The sequence below is a fragment of the Rhinoderma darwinii genome, chromosome 4 (genome assembly GCF_050947455.1).
Source record: "Rhinoderma darwinii isolate aRhiDar2 chromosome 4, aRhiDar2.hap1, whole genome shotgun sequence".
Lineage (NCBI taxonomy): Eukaryota > Metazoa > Chordata > Amphibia > Anura > Rhinodermatidae > Rhinoderma > Rhinoderma darwinii.
Window position 1 is genome coordinate 24,637,063 of NC_134690.1, and position 9,865 is coordinate 24,646,927.

General features: G+C 40.6%; 1 protein-coding gene across 2 annotated transcripts in view; it reads left to right on the top strand.

The window, feature by feature from the left end:
* Nucleotides 1-7,952, top strand: part of LOC142759071 (cytochrome P450 2C14-like) — a 97,654-nt gene extending 89,702 nt beyond the window's left edge. For both annotated transcript variants that reach the window (XM_075860915.1, XM_075860916.1), the window contains exons 8-10: nt 2,361-2,545; nt 4,286-4,427; nt 5,319-7,952. In XM_075860915.1, the coding sequence (XP_075717030.1) occupies nt 2,361-2,545; nt 4,286-4,427; nt 5,319-5,497 (506 nt within the window). In that variant the 3' untranslated portion in view covers nt 5,498-7,952. The remainder of the gene's footprint in view (nt 1-2,360; nt 2,546-4,285; nt 4,428-5,318) is intronic.
* Nucleotides 7,953-9,865: the final 1,913 nt, after the last annotated feature.

Consider the following 9,865-nt stretch of genomic DNA (forward strand, 5'->3'; position numbering starts at 1 on the left):
CCAAATTGCAAAGAAGGTAAGGACACAAAAAAGGTGCAGAGTGTGTTCCAAAAGGGGAATAAGAAAAGACACTATTTACCACTGTGAAACCTGCCCCGAAAAACCAGGCCTGTGTATCAAGGATTGCTTCAAAGCGTAACATACATCCATAAATTAGTCATTTCTTGCTTCATTAACCCTTTTATTATACCAAAAGCAACATTGCGACCACACACATATCCAGCTAAATCCTAGTTCCAAAAGTCAAATGGCGCTTCTGAACCCTGTCGTGTGTCCAAACAGCCGTTTATGACCACATGTGGGGTACTGTTTTACTCGGGATAAATTGCTTTACAAATGTTGTGGAGCTTTTTCAACTTTAGTCCTCATGGAAATGAGAAAAAAAGTAGCTAAACCTACATTTTATTTAAAAAAAAACGTAGATTTTCATTTTCACTGCCTACTTCCAAAAATTTCTGCAAAAAACCTGTGGGGCCAAAATGCTCACTACACCCCTAGATAATTTCCTCAAGGGGTGTAGTTTCCAAAATGGGGTCACTTTTGTAAGGTTTGCTCTATTTTGGCCTCTCAGGTTCTTTGCACATGTGACATGGCCTCCCAAAACCATCACTGTCAAATTTGAGCTCCAAATGGCGCTCTTTCTCTTCTGAGCCCTGCCGTGTGTCCAAACAGCCGTTTATGACCACATGTGGGGTATTGTTTTACTCGGGAGAAATTGATTTACAAAAAAATTGTGCAGCTTTTTCTTCTTTAGTCCTCGCGGAATTGAGGAAAAATTAGTTAAACCTACATTTTATTTGAAAAAATGTAGATTTTCATTTTCACATCCTATTTTCAATAATTTCTGCAAAAAAACTGTGGGGTCAAAATGCTCACTATACCCCTAGATAATTTCCTCAAGGGGTGTAGTTTCCAAAATAGTGCCAGTTGTGGGGGATTTCCACTGTTTTGGCACTGCAAGAGCCCTGCAAACTTGACATGGTGCCAAAAATATTTTCTAATGAAAAGAAAGCCCCAAATTCCACTGGGTGCTCCTTTGTTTCTGAGGCCGGTGCTTCAGTCCAGTAGCACACTAGGGCCACATGTGGGATATTTCCTAAATCTGCAGAACCTGGGCAATAAATATTGAGTTGCATTTGTCTGGTAAAACTTTCTGTGTTACAAAAAAAAAATGGATTAAAAATGAATTTCTGCAAAAGAAAATGAAATTTGTAAATTTCACCTCCACTTTGCTGTGAAACATCTAAAGCGTTGATAAACTTTCTAAATGCTGTTTTGAATTTGAGAGGTGCAGTTTTTAAAATGGGGTGACTTGTGTTTTTGTTTTTTTATTGTGTAGGCCCCTCAATACCACTTCACAACTGAACTGGCCCCTGTAAAAATAGCCTTTTGAAATTTTCTTGAAAATGAGAGAAATTGCTGCTAACGTTCTAAGCCTTGTAACGTCCTAGAAAAATAAAAGGAGGTTCAAAAAATGATACCAATCTAAAGTAGACATATGGGGAATGTTAATTAGCAAACATTTTGTGTGGTATAAGTGACTGTCTTACAAGCAGATACATTTAAATTGAGAAAAATGCAGATTTTTGCAATTTTTCGCAAACTTTTGGTGTTTTTCACAATTAAATACTGAACATATCGAGCAAATTTTGCCAGTATCCTAAAGTTCAATGTGTCACAAGAAAGCAATCTCAGAATCGCTTGGATAGGTAAAAGCATTCCAACGTTATTACCACATAAAGTGAAACATGTCAGATTTGAAAAATTAGGCTCTGTCAGGAAGTTCAAAAGTGGCCAAAGCGGGAAGGGGTTAATAGACAACTGGGCGTGTTTTTACTTTTGACCAAGTGGGCGTTGTACAGAGGGGTGTATGATGCTGACCAATCAGTGTCCTACACTTCTCATTGTTCCAGCCCAGCTTCTTTCACTGCACAATCATGTTGGGTTTGAACAATGAGAAGTGTATGACGCTGATTGGTCACTGATTGGTCAGCGTCATACACTTCTCTTTACAACGCCCACTTGGTCAAGTAAAAACACGCCCAGTTGTCTATTAAGAAACTAATTAGCATAAATCTAAAATTGCTCATAACTTGCTAAAAAATGATCGTTTTTCAAAATAAAAACCACTGCTGTTCTCTACATTACAGCGCCGATCAGATTATGTAGGAGACAGGGCACTTATAATCTGGTGACAGAGCCTCTTTAAGAATAAGATGGGGGTGATGCATTGTCACAGTATTACAGCTCTGTACAACTGAGATGATGTTTGCCGCTGTAATCCGGTTGTGTACATGACCCCTTAATTCTCGCATTATGATAAATTAATAATTTGTGACATCTTATCCCTTCTCTGGCAGAAAAAGTACATAATGAAATTGAACGAGTGATTGGATCTGCTCAACCCCAAATGGAGCACAGAAAGCAAATGCCATATACAGATGCCGTTGTACATGAAATTCAACGCTATGGGGATATTGTACCGACTAGTTTGCCACATGCAACTTCTGAAGATGTCACGTTTAGAGGGTATTTTCTTCCAAAGGTACAAAATAAAGATTTATATTAAATACCTCCAAGCAGGGGTGTAGCTGAGGGGTGGAGTCTGGAGAGTCATGCAACTTGGGCATTAGTATGGAGTGCCAACAAGCCACTCTGTCTTGGCTATGGCATCTAGATACAGGGCTAGGGCAGCACACTGACTTTTGCCCCAGGTGGAGAAAAGTCTAGCAATGACTTTTTTAATTTTCTACCCCACAAATAATTTTTTGCCCATTTCCTAGTACATTATATGGCACCATAAATGGTGCCATGAAAAATTACAACTCGTCCTGCAAAAATCAAGCCCTCAGAACTATATTGATGAAAAAATTAAAAAGTTATGGCTTTTGGAAGGTGGGGAGGAAAAAATGAAAGTCTGAAAAATGGCTGCGGCGGGAAGGGGTTAAACTTGAATAGCTACATCTTCAAATGTGGCAAACGTTTTTCTGAAAAAATAAAAATAAAAATTATTGCAATTGTCACATATATTCCCCATTCCTTATGGAAATTCAAATTAATTTATGTATTCATCTCTGGGGTGGTAATGATGTGGTGAGGAGCTGCACCTTAACCCACCACAAAAATTGCCGGGGATACAGCATGTACGTGCTTGTGCTTTTTGTTGTGATTTTGCTACAATTGCACTTGTTCTTAGGAGTAGATGTTGTTCTAGGAAAATGTTCTATGGTAAATCGAGCTGTAGTACTGTAATGGAACACAAGTATAGTTTTACTTGCAGTTTCCCCATTGAGGTCATTGGGGGAAAAAAACACCCAACAAGCACCAGAGAAACTCCAGAAAATGCACAGTGTGATTGGGATTTTATAACATCTCATTTACTACAGTGATAAGATGGTCGCTGAGGTAATATACCGGAGTATCCAAAAAGTAACCTCTATTTGTACATACACTTGGGCCTAATTTACACTCTGCAGTTTTGATGCAATTTTTGAATGCATTTTCTTTTACCAAAAATCTAACTGGATCCAAAAACAGAGAAGAAGAATAAAGGTGGCTATACACATTAGATGTATGTCAGCTGAACATCGCCAATTCCGGACTGGTCAACCATCTAATGTGTATCACAGATGTCGGGGGAGGGCAGGGTCGGGCATGTTAAAATTCCAACATGCCCGATCCTTTTTTTGCAAAGAAAAAAGCCTCTGCCAGAAGAGTCTGGCTTTGGCTTTACTCCTTGTCCCTATTGAGAACGCTGAGCCAAGCGTGTATGTGCATGGGGTTCAGGAGGAATAGCTGGCAGACAAGCGCTCGTCTGACCAACAGCAATCTGAAATGTATGGCTCAGCTTCAGTATTTCCTTTATATGTTTCGCCTCAGTATGCACTCCTGGATTTAACTATAAAAAGCAAATTTTTCCCCCCATCTAAATAAACTTCTGTTCTATATTAAATTAATTGGGTTCTTACTTACCCATGACCTGTTATTGCATGTGACCATATACTGTAGGTCAACGACTTTAAGTGTGTGCCCCATTTCGGACAACCGTTTTGCAACTACCTATTAGGGTCCATATTACAACTCCAACACCTGAACCCCTAAGGGTTCTCCTGAATTCAACTTCGATCACAACCGGGTTCTATGTACCACCAGGGGTCTGGGTCTAGCAGCTGTAAATTCCGCCCTTAATCTGTGGTCGTATTACGGCCATTGGAAATGGGCTAAATTTTACATTGTATATTTTTATTATATAGTGTATACCAAATAACTGTTTGTTCCCTTCCAGGGCACTATGGTTATCCCACTGCTGCACTCCATACTCAGAGACAAAACTTACTTTGAGAAACCTGAAGAGTTTTATCCAGAAAACTTTCTTGACTCAAAAGGAAATTTCAAAAAGAGTGAGGCCTTCGTACCATTCTCAATAGGTAATATTCATAATGAATTCCTTTTCCTAAGGAGGGGGGTCACATCATGAAAGTCCAGATGACCACATCTTATAAAACTAGTCCGTCATAAAAACACATTGTAAAAGTTTTGATACTCTGCGTTTGCTAGGACAGTATGGTTTCTACATTGTAGCAGCTAGTGGCTGATTCTTCTAAGACACATTTTCTTATTCCAGTATACTGTATATATGTCAGACTCCAACATGTTGTATTATTTCCCCATTTCTAAAACTGATATGTTCTTCAAAGTAGATACAATCAGGGTAGAAAGATTTACCAAAATTTCAAGCCATACCATTATTTTATTCCAAGCATTTAATATGTCTGCCCCGATGTAGGATAGACTACTTAAAAAGACACTAGAGGCAAGTACTGGGCCATCAAAGTCTCATCTATGTAGTCCTTGTTGATCAGAAGATCCACGTGTGTCTTCTGACTGGTTGTACTAGCAGCTTGCTTGGCGAGTTCCTAATATTCGTTTGTTATGACCCGCTGGGGAATGACTGACTGCAAGCACAGATATAACAGTGAGTCTCCTTAGAGAGGTTTTCGGTACGTAAAGACAACCTTTGCCTGAGACCTAAGCATACAGGTAGACTCCATGAGCCTTCAGCCAGAAGACTGATTGTCTTGCATCACTTACTGTAGGTCAGACTTTGAGGGTGCGGTGGGCATCTCCACTCTTGGCAAAAACTGGGAAAGTCTCTTTAATGACGAGGGTCAAAGCTATTTGGCTTTCCATGTAGAAGCAACCACTGGAATAGCATGTACACCATTGTCTTATAATTGGGTCCATCGGGTACTGCAGTTTTGAACAGAGTAATTATTAGTCACCCCGGATCTTCTATCAATGTTTTCTGTTCTTCATAGGTAAACGCAGCTGTGCTGGTGAGACCTTGGCTAAAATGGAGCTATTTATGTTCTTCACAACACTCTTACAAAATTTCACTTTCCAGCCTAAACCTGGAGCGGAACTGGACCTTACTCCTGCACTGGGGGCTACAAACTCCCCCAAACCCTTTGAGATCTGTGCCATTTCTCGCAGATAGACTCTGTGGTCAGTCATTGCCGTAACAAGACATGTATGTCATCATAATTGTTTTCACCAAATGAATATTGCCTGTATGTGCCATGCAGTTGAGTGTACTTTATTGTTTCATGTTATCCGTCATTGCAGACTCATATCAGACTCCAACTTTGATAAGTGGAGAAAGAGGCATTTTTCTGTAATAAAATAACTTTGTAATATATCTTATCTATTGGGTTATGGAAAGTTGTTAATAGTCGGAGGTACAGTACACCTTAAAGCTGAAAGTCTAAACTTCGATCAATTTTCATTGCTGTCAAAATACTTCTGGAACCGATTCTATATAGGAAACTCTCCCAGCCTACAGCAGTTTCATTTCCAAAAAGTGTATGTGACCCTCTTTATCACATACCAAAATGATTACATACCGCAGTCTAGAACCCTGATACAGACCCCCTTAACAAATACAGATCCCAGTCCACTTAAATTAATACAGACCCCAGATTAGACACCCCAAACAAGTACAGACCCAAATCAGGCCCCCTAAATAAAAACACAGCTTATACTAGATGCCCTAAATAGAGACCCCAGACTTCCTAAGTAAATACAGACCCCCTAAAGTAATAGACCTCAGACGTGACGTGCATATACATACATTCTCTTCATTTCCGGGCGCTGCCGCAGACAATATCATGATGCTGTCCAGCATCAGGACGTTGTCTAGAGTGTCAACCGGGAGTGAAGAGCACTGCAGGAACTGGGAGAGGTGAGTATGTTGCAAAGAGGACGCAGGGCACCAAGGACATTTGGCTGCTCATCAGGGAGGTCCTTCCTTTTTCTGGGAAAGTTGGCAAATATGTTTAATAGGTAGTGAGATAACAGGGCAGTGCCATTGAATCAAATTAGGATCAATCAAACAGGCAAATAGGAATCATATTCAAGACACCAAAGCGGCACTGCCGTGGGTGGAGAGTGCCCCCTGCAAGCAACTAGGGTAAGAGACAAATATAGCGTAGGAAGTTGGAGAGGGTAGGGAGACCAAAACTGTGGAGAGCAGGGCACCCGAAAGAGGGGTTTGCACTTAAAAATTTACACATGTGAGGTAAAGAAAAAGCAACTATTGGCGTGAGCTTTTGTCCCATAGGGGAATGGGAGGGACTTCAAATAGGTGTGGCTGCTATGGACCACCCACGAGGACCAAATCTGCCCACTCTATCATTTATAAGAGATGTAAACATCTGTACTAATTCAACTTTGAAGTGAATTTACAAACTTTTATCATCTTGTCATTTTTATGTGCAATGTTCTGTGCTGATCAATTTCCCAATATACCTTTATAGCAGTCTGAACTCTATTTTTCTGATACAGAATTTAAAATGCTCTTCAAAGGTACTGTATAGAGTTAAAGGGGTTGTCCATGCACGGACAAGTGATGACCTATCCAAAGGATAGGTCATCAGTATATGATCGGTGGGGATCCGACACCCAGACTCTGCACCGTTCAGCTGCTCCAGCTACCTCTGGGCGTCGGATGTTATGCATGGTATGCAGTAATCTGAGTTGGAAGCAGCTGGTTTTGACTACTGCATAACGGCCGTGCTGCAGAACCGAAACTCTGCTCCTATCCACTTTTAGACATCTGTATCAGAAAAGAACTGAGCATCGATTACTATAAAAATATATTCACACAGAATTTTTTTGAGAATAAAAAAATAAAGTGGTGTTTAAGGGCGAACCCTTGATTTTAGAAATAAGAGAATTCCCTGAAATTCATTTTTGGTCCTATTCGATCAAATCGGCCATCCGATTCCGTTCGAATAAATTTGCAGCAAAGTTGCCCCGATTGCCCTGAAAACTTGTGTCTGACTCGTCGATGTCTTTTAGGACTGTATCCAACTCCTTTCAAGCCCTTTAACGCCAAGACAGTATTAGTGATGCCATAAACCTATTTCCCTCATGATTGGCTTTGCTAGGAATACTGTCTGCAAGGCATTATGGGGGAGCCCCCTCACTATCATGTGATCCTTTTTTTAATCTGTCAAATGGCAGTTTGATACAATATGTGCAATATGAAACCCAAATGTATTAGGTTTCAATGAATCCAAAGATTTTGTGAAATTTGGACTGAATACAATTAGCGTAGAATCGATTCGCTCATCTCTACTTGACCTATGTTTGTCTAACAGCTACAGCTTTTTATATGAGGTTGCCGGACAGCAAGACCCTAGCAACAAGTCTGTCTCAAGTTACTCAGATCTCCAGCTCAGGAGTCAACTGGCTTTTAGCTGCATCTGCAGAAAGGGCAAGAAACCACTCTCATAATACCCTTATGCATATTCTCATCTCATAAAATAATAATAATGCAAAAATGGAAATAATTGTAAGGGAAGAACCTCTTTCAGTGTGAACCCTCAAATTTATATAAATTAACTGTTTATCTTGTATATTTCATTAATAATAAAAGTTTCCAAAAACTACCAACACATACCGCAAGGGTATTACTGGCCCAATGCTTGTTGTTTGTGTCGCTCTTTATTCTCAAAGTTTTACAAGTAGAAAGAAGAAATCCATCAGTGCACAAAGCATCATGCTCAGCGGTTTAGAGAGAGATAATTTTCCAGCAAAATATTCATTCATGATATGTCTAAAGTTGAGTGGACCCACCTCCTAGTTCTTGAGATTAGGTGATTCAGTCCCATTCATTGCAAACAGGTTAAAAAAAAAATCAAACACACACCCATGCAATCTCAATAGACAAACATTGCTAGTAGTATGGCTTGTACTGAAGGGCTCAGTGACTTTACATGTGGCACTATCATAGGATGCTACCATTACCACCAGTTAGTTCATGAAAGTCTTGATCTGCTAGATCTGGCCTGGTCACCTGTAAGTGTTATTATTATCTGCTAGATCTACCCCAATCACCTGTAAGTGTTATTGTCTACAAGATGTGCCCCGGTCACGTGTAATTATAATCTACAAGATCTGCCCTGGTCACCTGTAAGTGCTATTATTATCTACAAGGTCTGCCCGGTCACCTGTAAGTGTTATTATTATCTCCTAGATCTTCTGCGGTGACCTGTAAGAGCTATTATTATCTGCTAGATCTGCCCTGTAGGGCCCCCTGCACACGGCCATAGTCTAGGCTGGAGTTTCGAGATGGGAGTGGCTCCTAGAACTGTTGTATTATGTGATGTAATTTCCTAGTTTATAAAAGGGGAATGTCTAGTGTCCGGCACAATTACCCCCAACACCCCTGAGGACGCCACGCTTAGTGGTGAAACATGTTGGGGGGCTCTCTACATTTTAAAGCATTGCAGTGTTCTAATAGTGATATGCCTAATGTGGACTACAGTCGCCAGCTTAGGATAGATCTGACTTGAGATAATTCATTGTCATTTTTTAGCTGCACATGCTATATCTAGCAACAGTGTTACAATACAAAGAATACTTACAAGTTCCGCTATCAGACTGCAGTGTGATTTTAAGTATTTGTGCCTAGTTTGTTCTGTTTATTTATACTTCATTATAAGTCAATAAAAGGTATGTTTTAGGCTAAGGGCCTGTTCACATCACCGTTCGCTTTCCATTCCGGGGTTTCTTTCAGAGGTTTCCGTCGGGTGAACCCCGCAACGGAAAGTGAAAGTGAAACCACAGCTTCTGTTTCAGTCACCATTGATATCAATGGTGACGGAAACATCGCTAATGGTTTCCTTTCGTCACCATTCCGGCAGGTTTCTGGTTTTCCGACGGAATCAATAGCGCAGTCGACTCCGGTATTGATTCCTTCGGAAAACCGGAAACCTGCTGAAATGGTGACGAACGGAAACCATTAGCGATGTTTCCGTCGACATTGAGATCAATGGTGAGTGAAACGGAAGCTGTGGTTTCACTTTCCGTTGCGGGGTTCACCCGACAGAAACCTCCGTCGGGTGTTGCTAGATATAGCAAGTGCAGCTAAAAAATGACAATGAATTATCTCAAGCCAGATCTATCCTAAGCTGGCGACTGCAGTCCACGGAAACCTCCGACGGAACCCCGGAACGGAAAGCGAACGGTGATGAGAACAAGCCCTAAGTTCACACTACCGTTACTATCAGTTTACCTCTATTCCGTCAGATACATTAAATGGAAAGCAATGGTTTCGTTAGAATTACAATTGATTTCAATGTTAATTATTTTGTATCAGTTGCTGTTCGTTTGTCTCCGTTCGCTAGGTTTACGTTTTTTTGAACAGAAACAAAAGTGCAGTCTCCAGAACTTACCTCAAGTTAGTTCATGAAGTTGAAGCCGGAAGTAGATGGCTCCGACCACTGCATAGCGGCCGTTCATATTCACTTAAATAGGAGCAAAGCTGCGATACTGCAGCTCGGCCGCTATTCTTTGACTA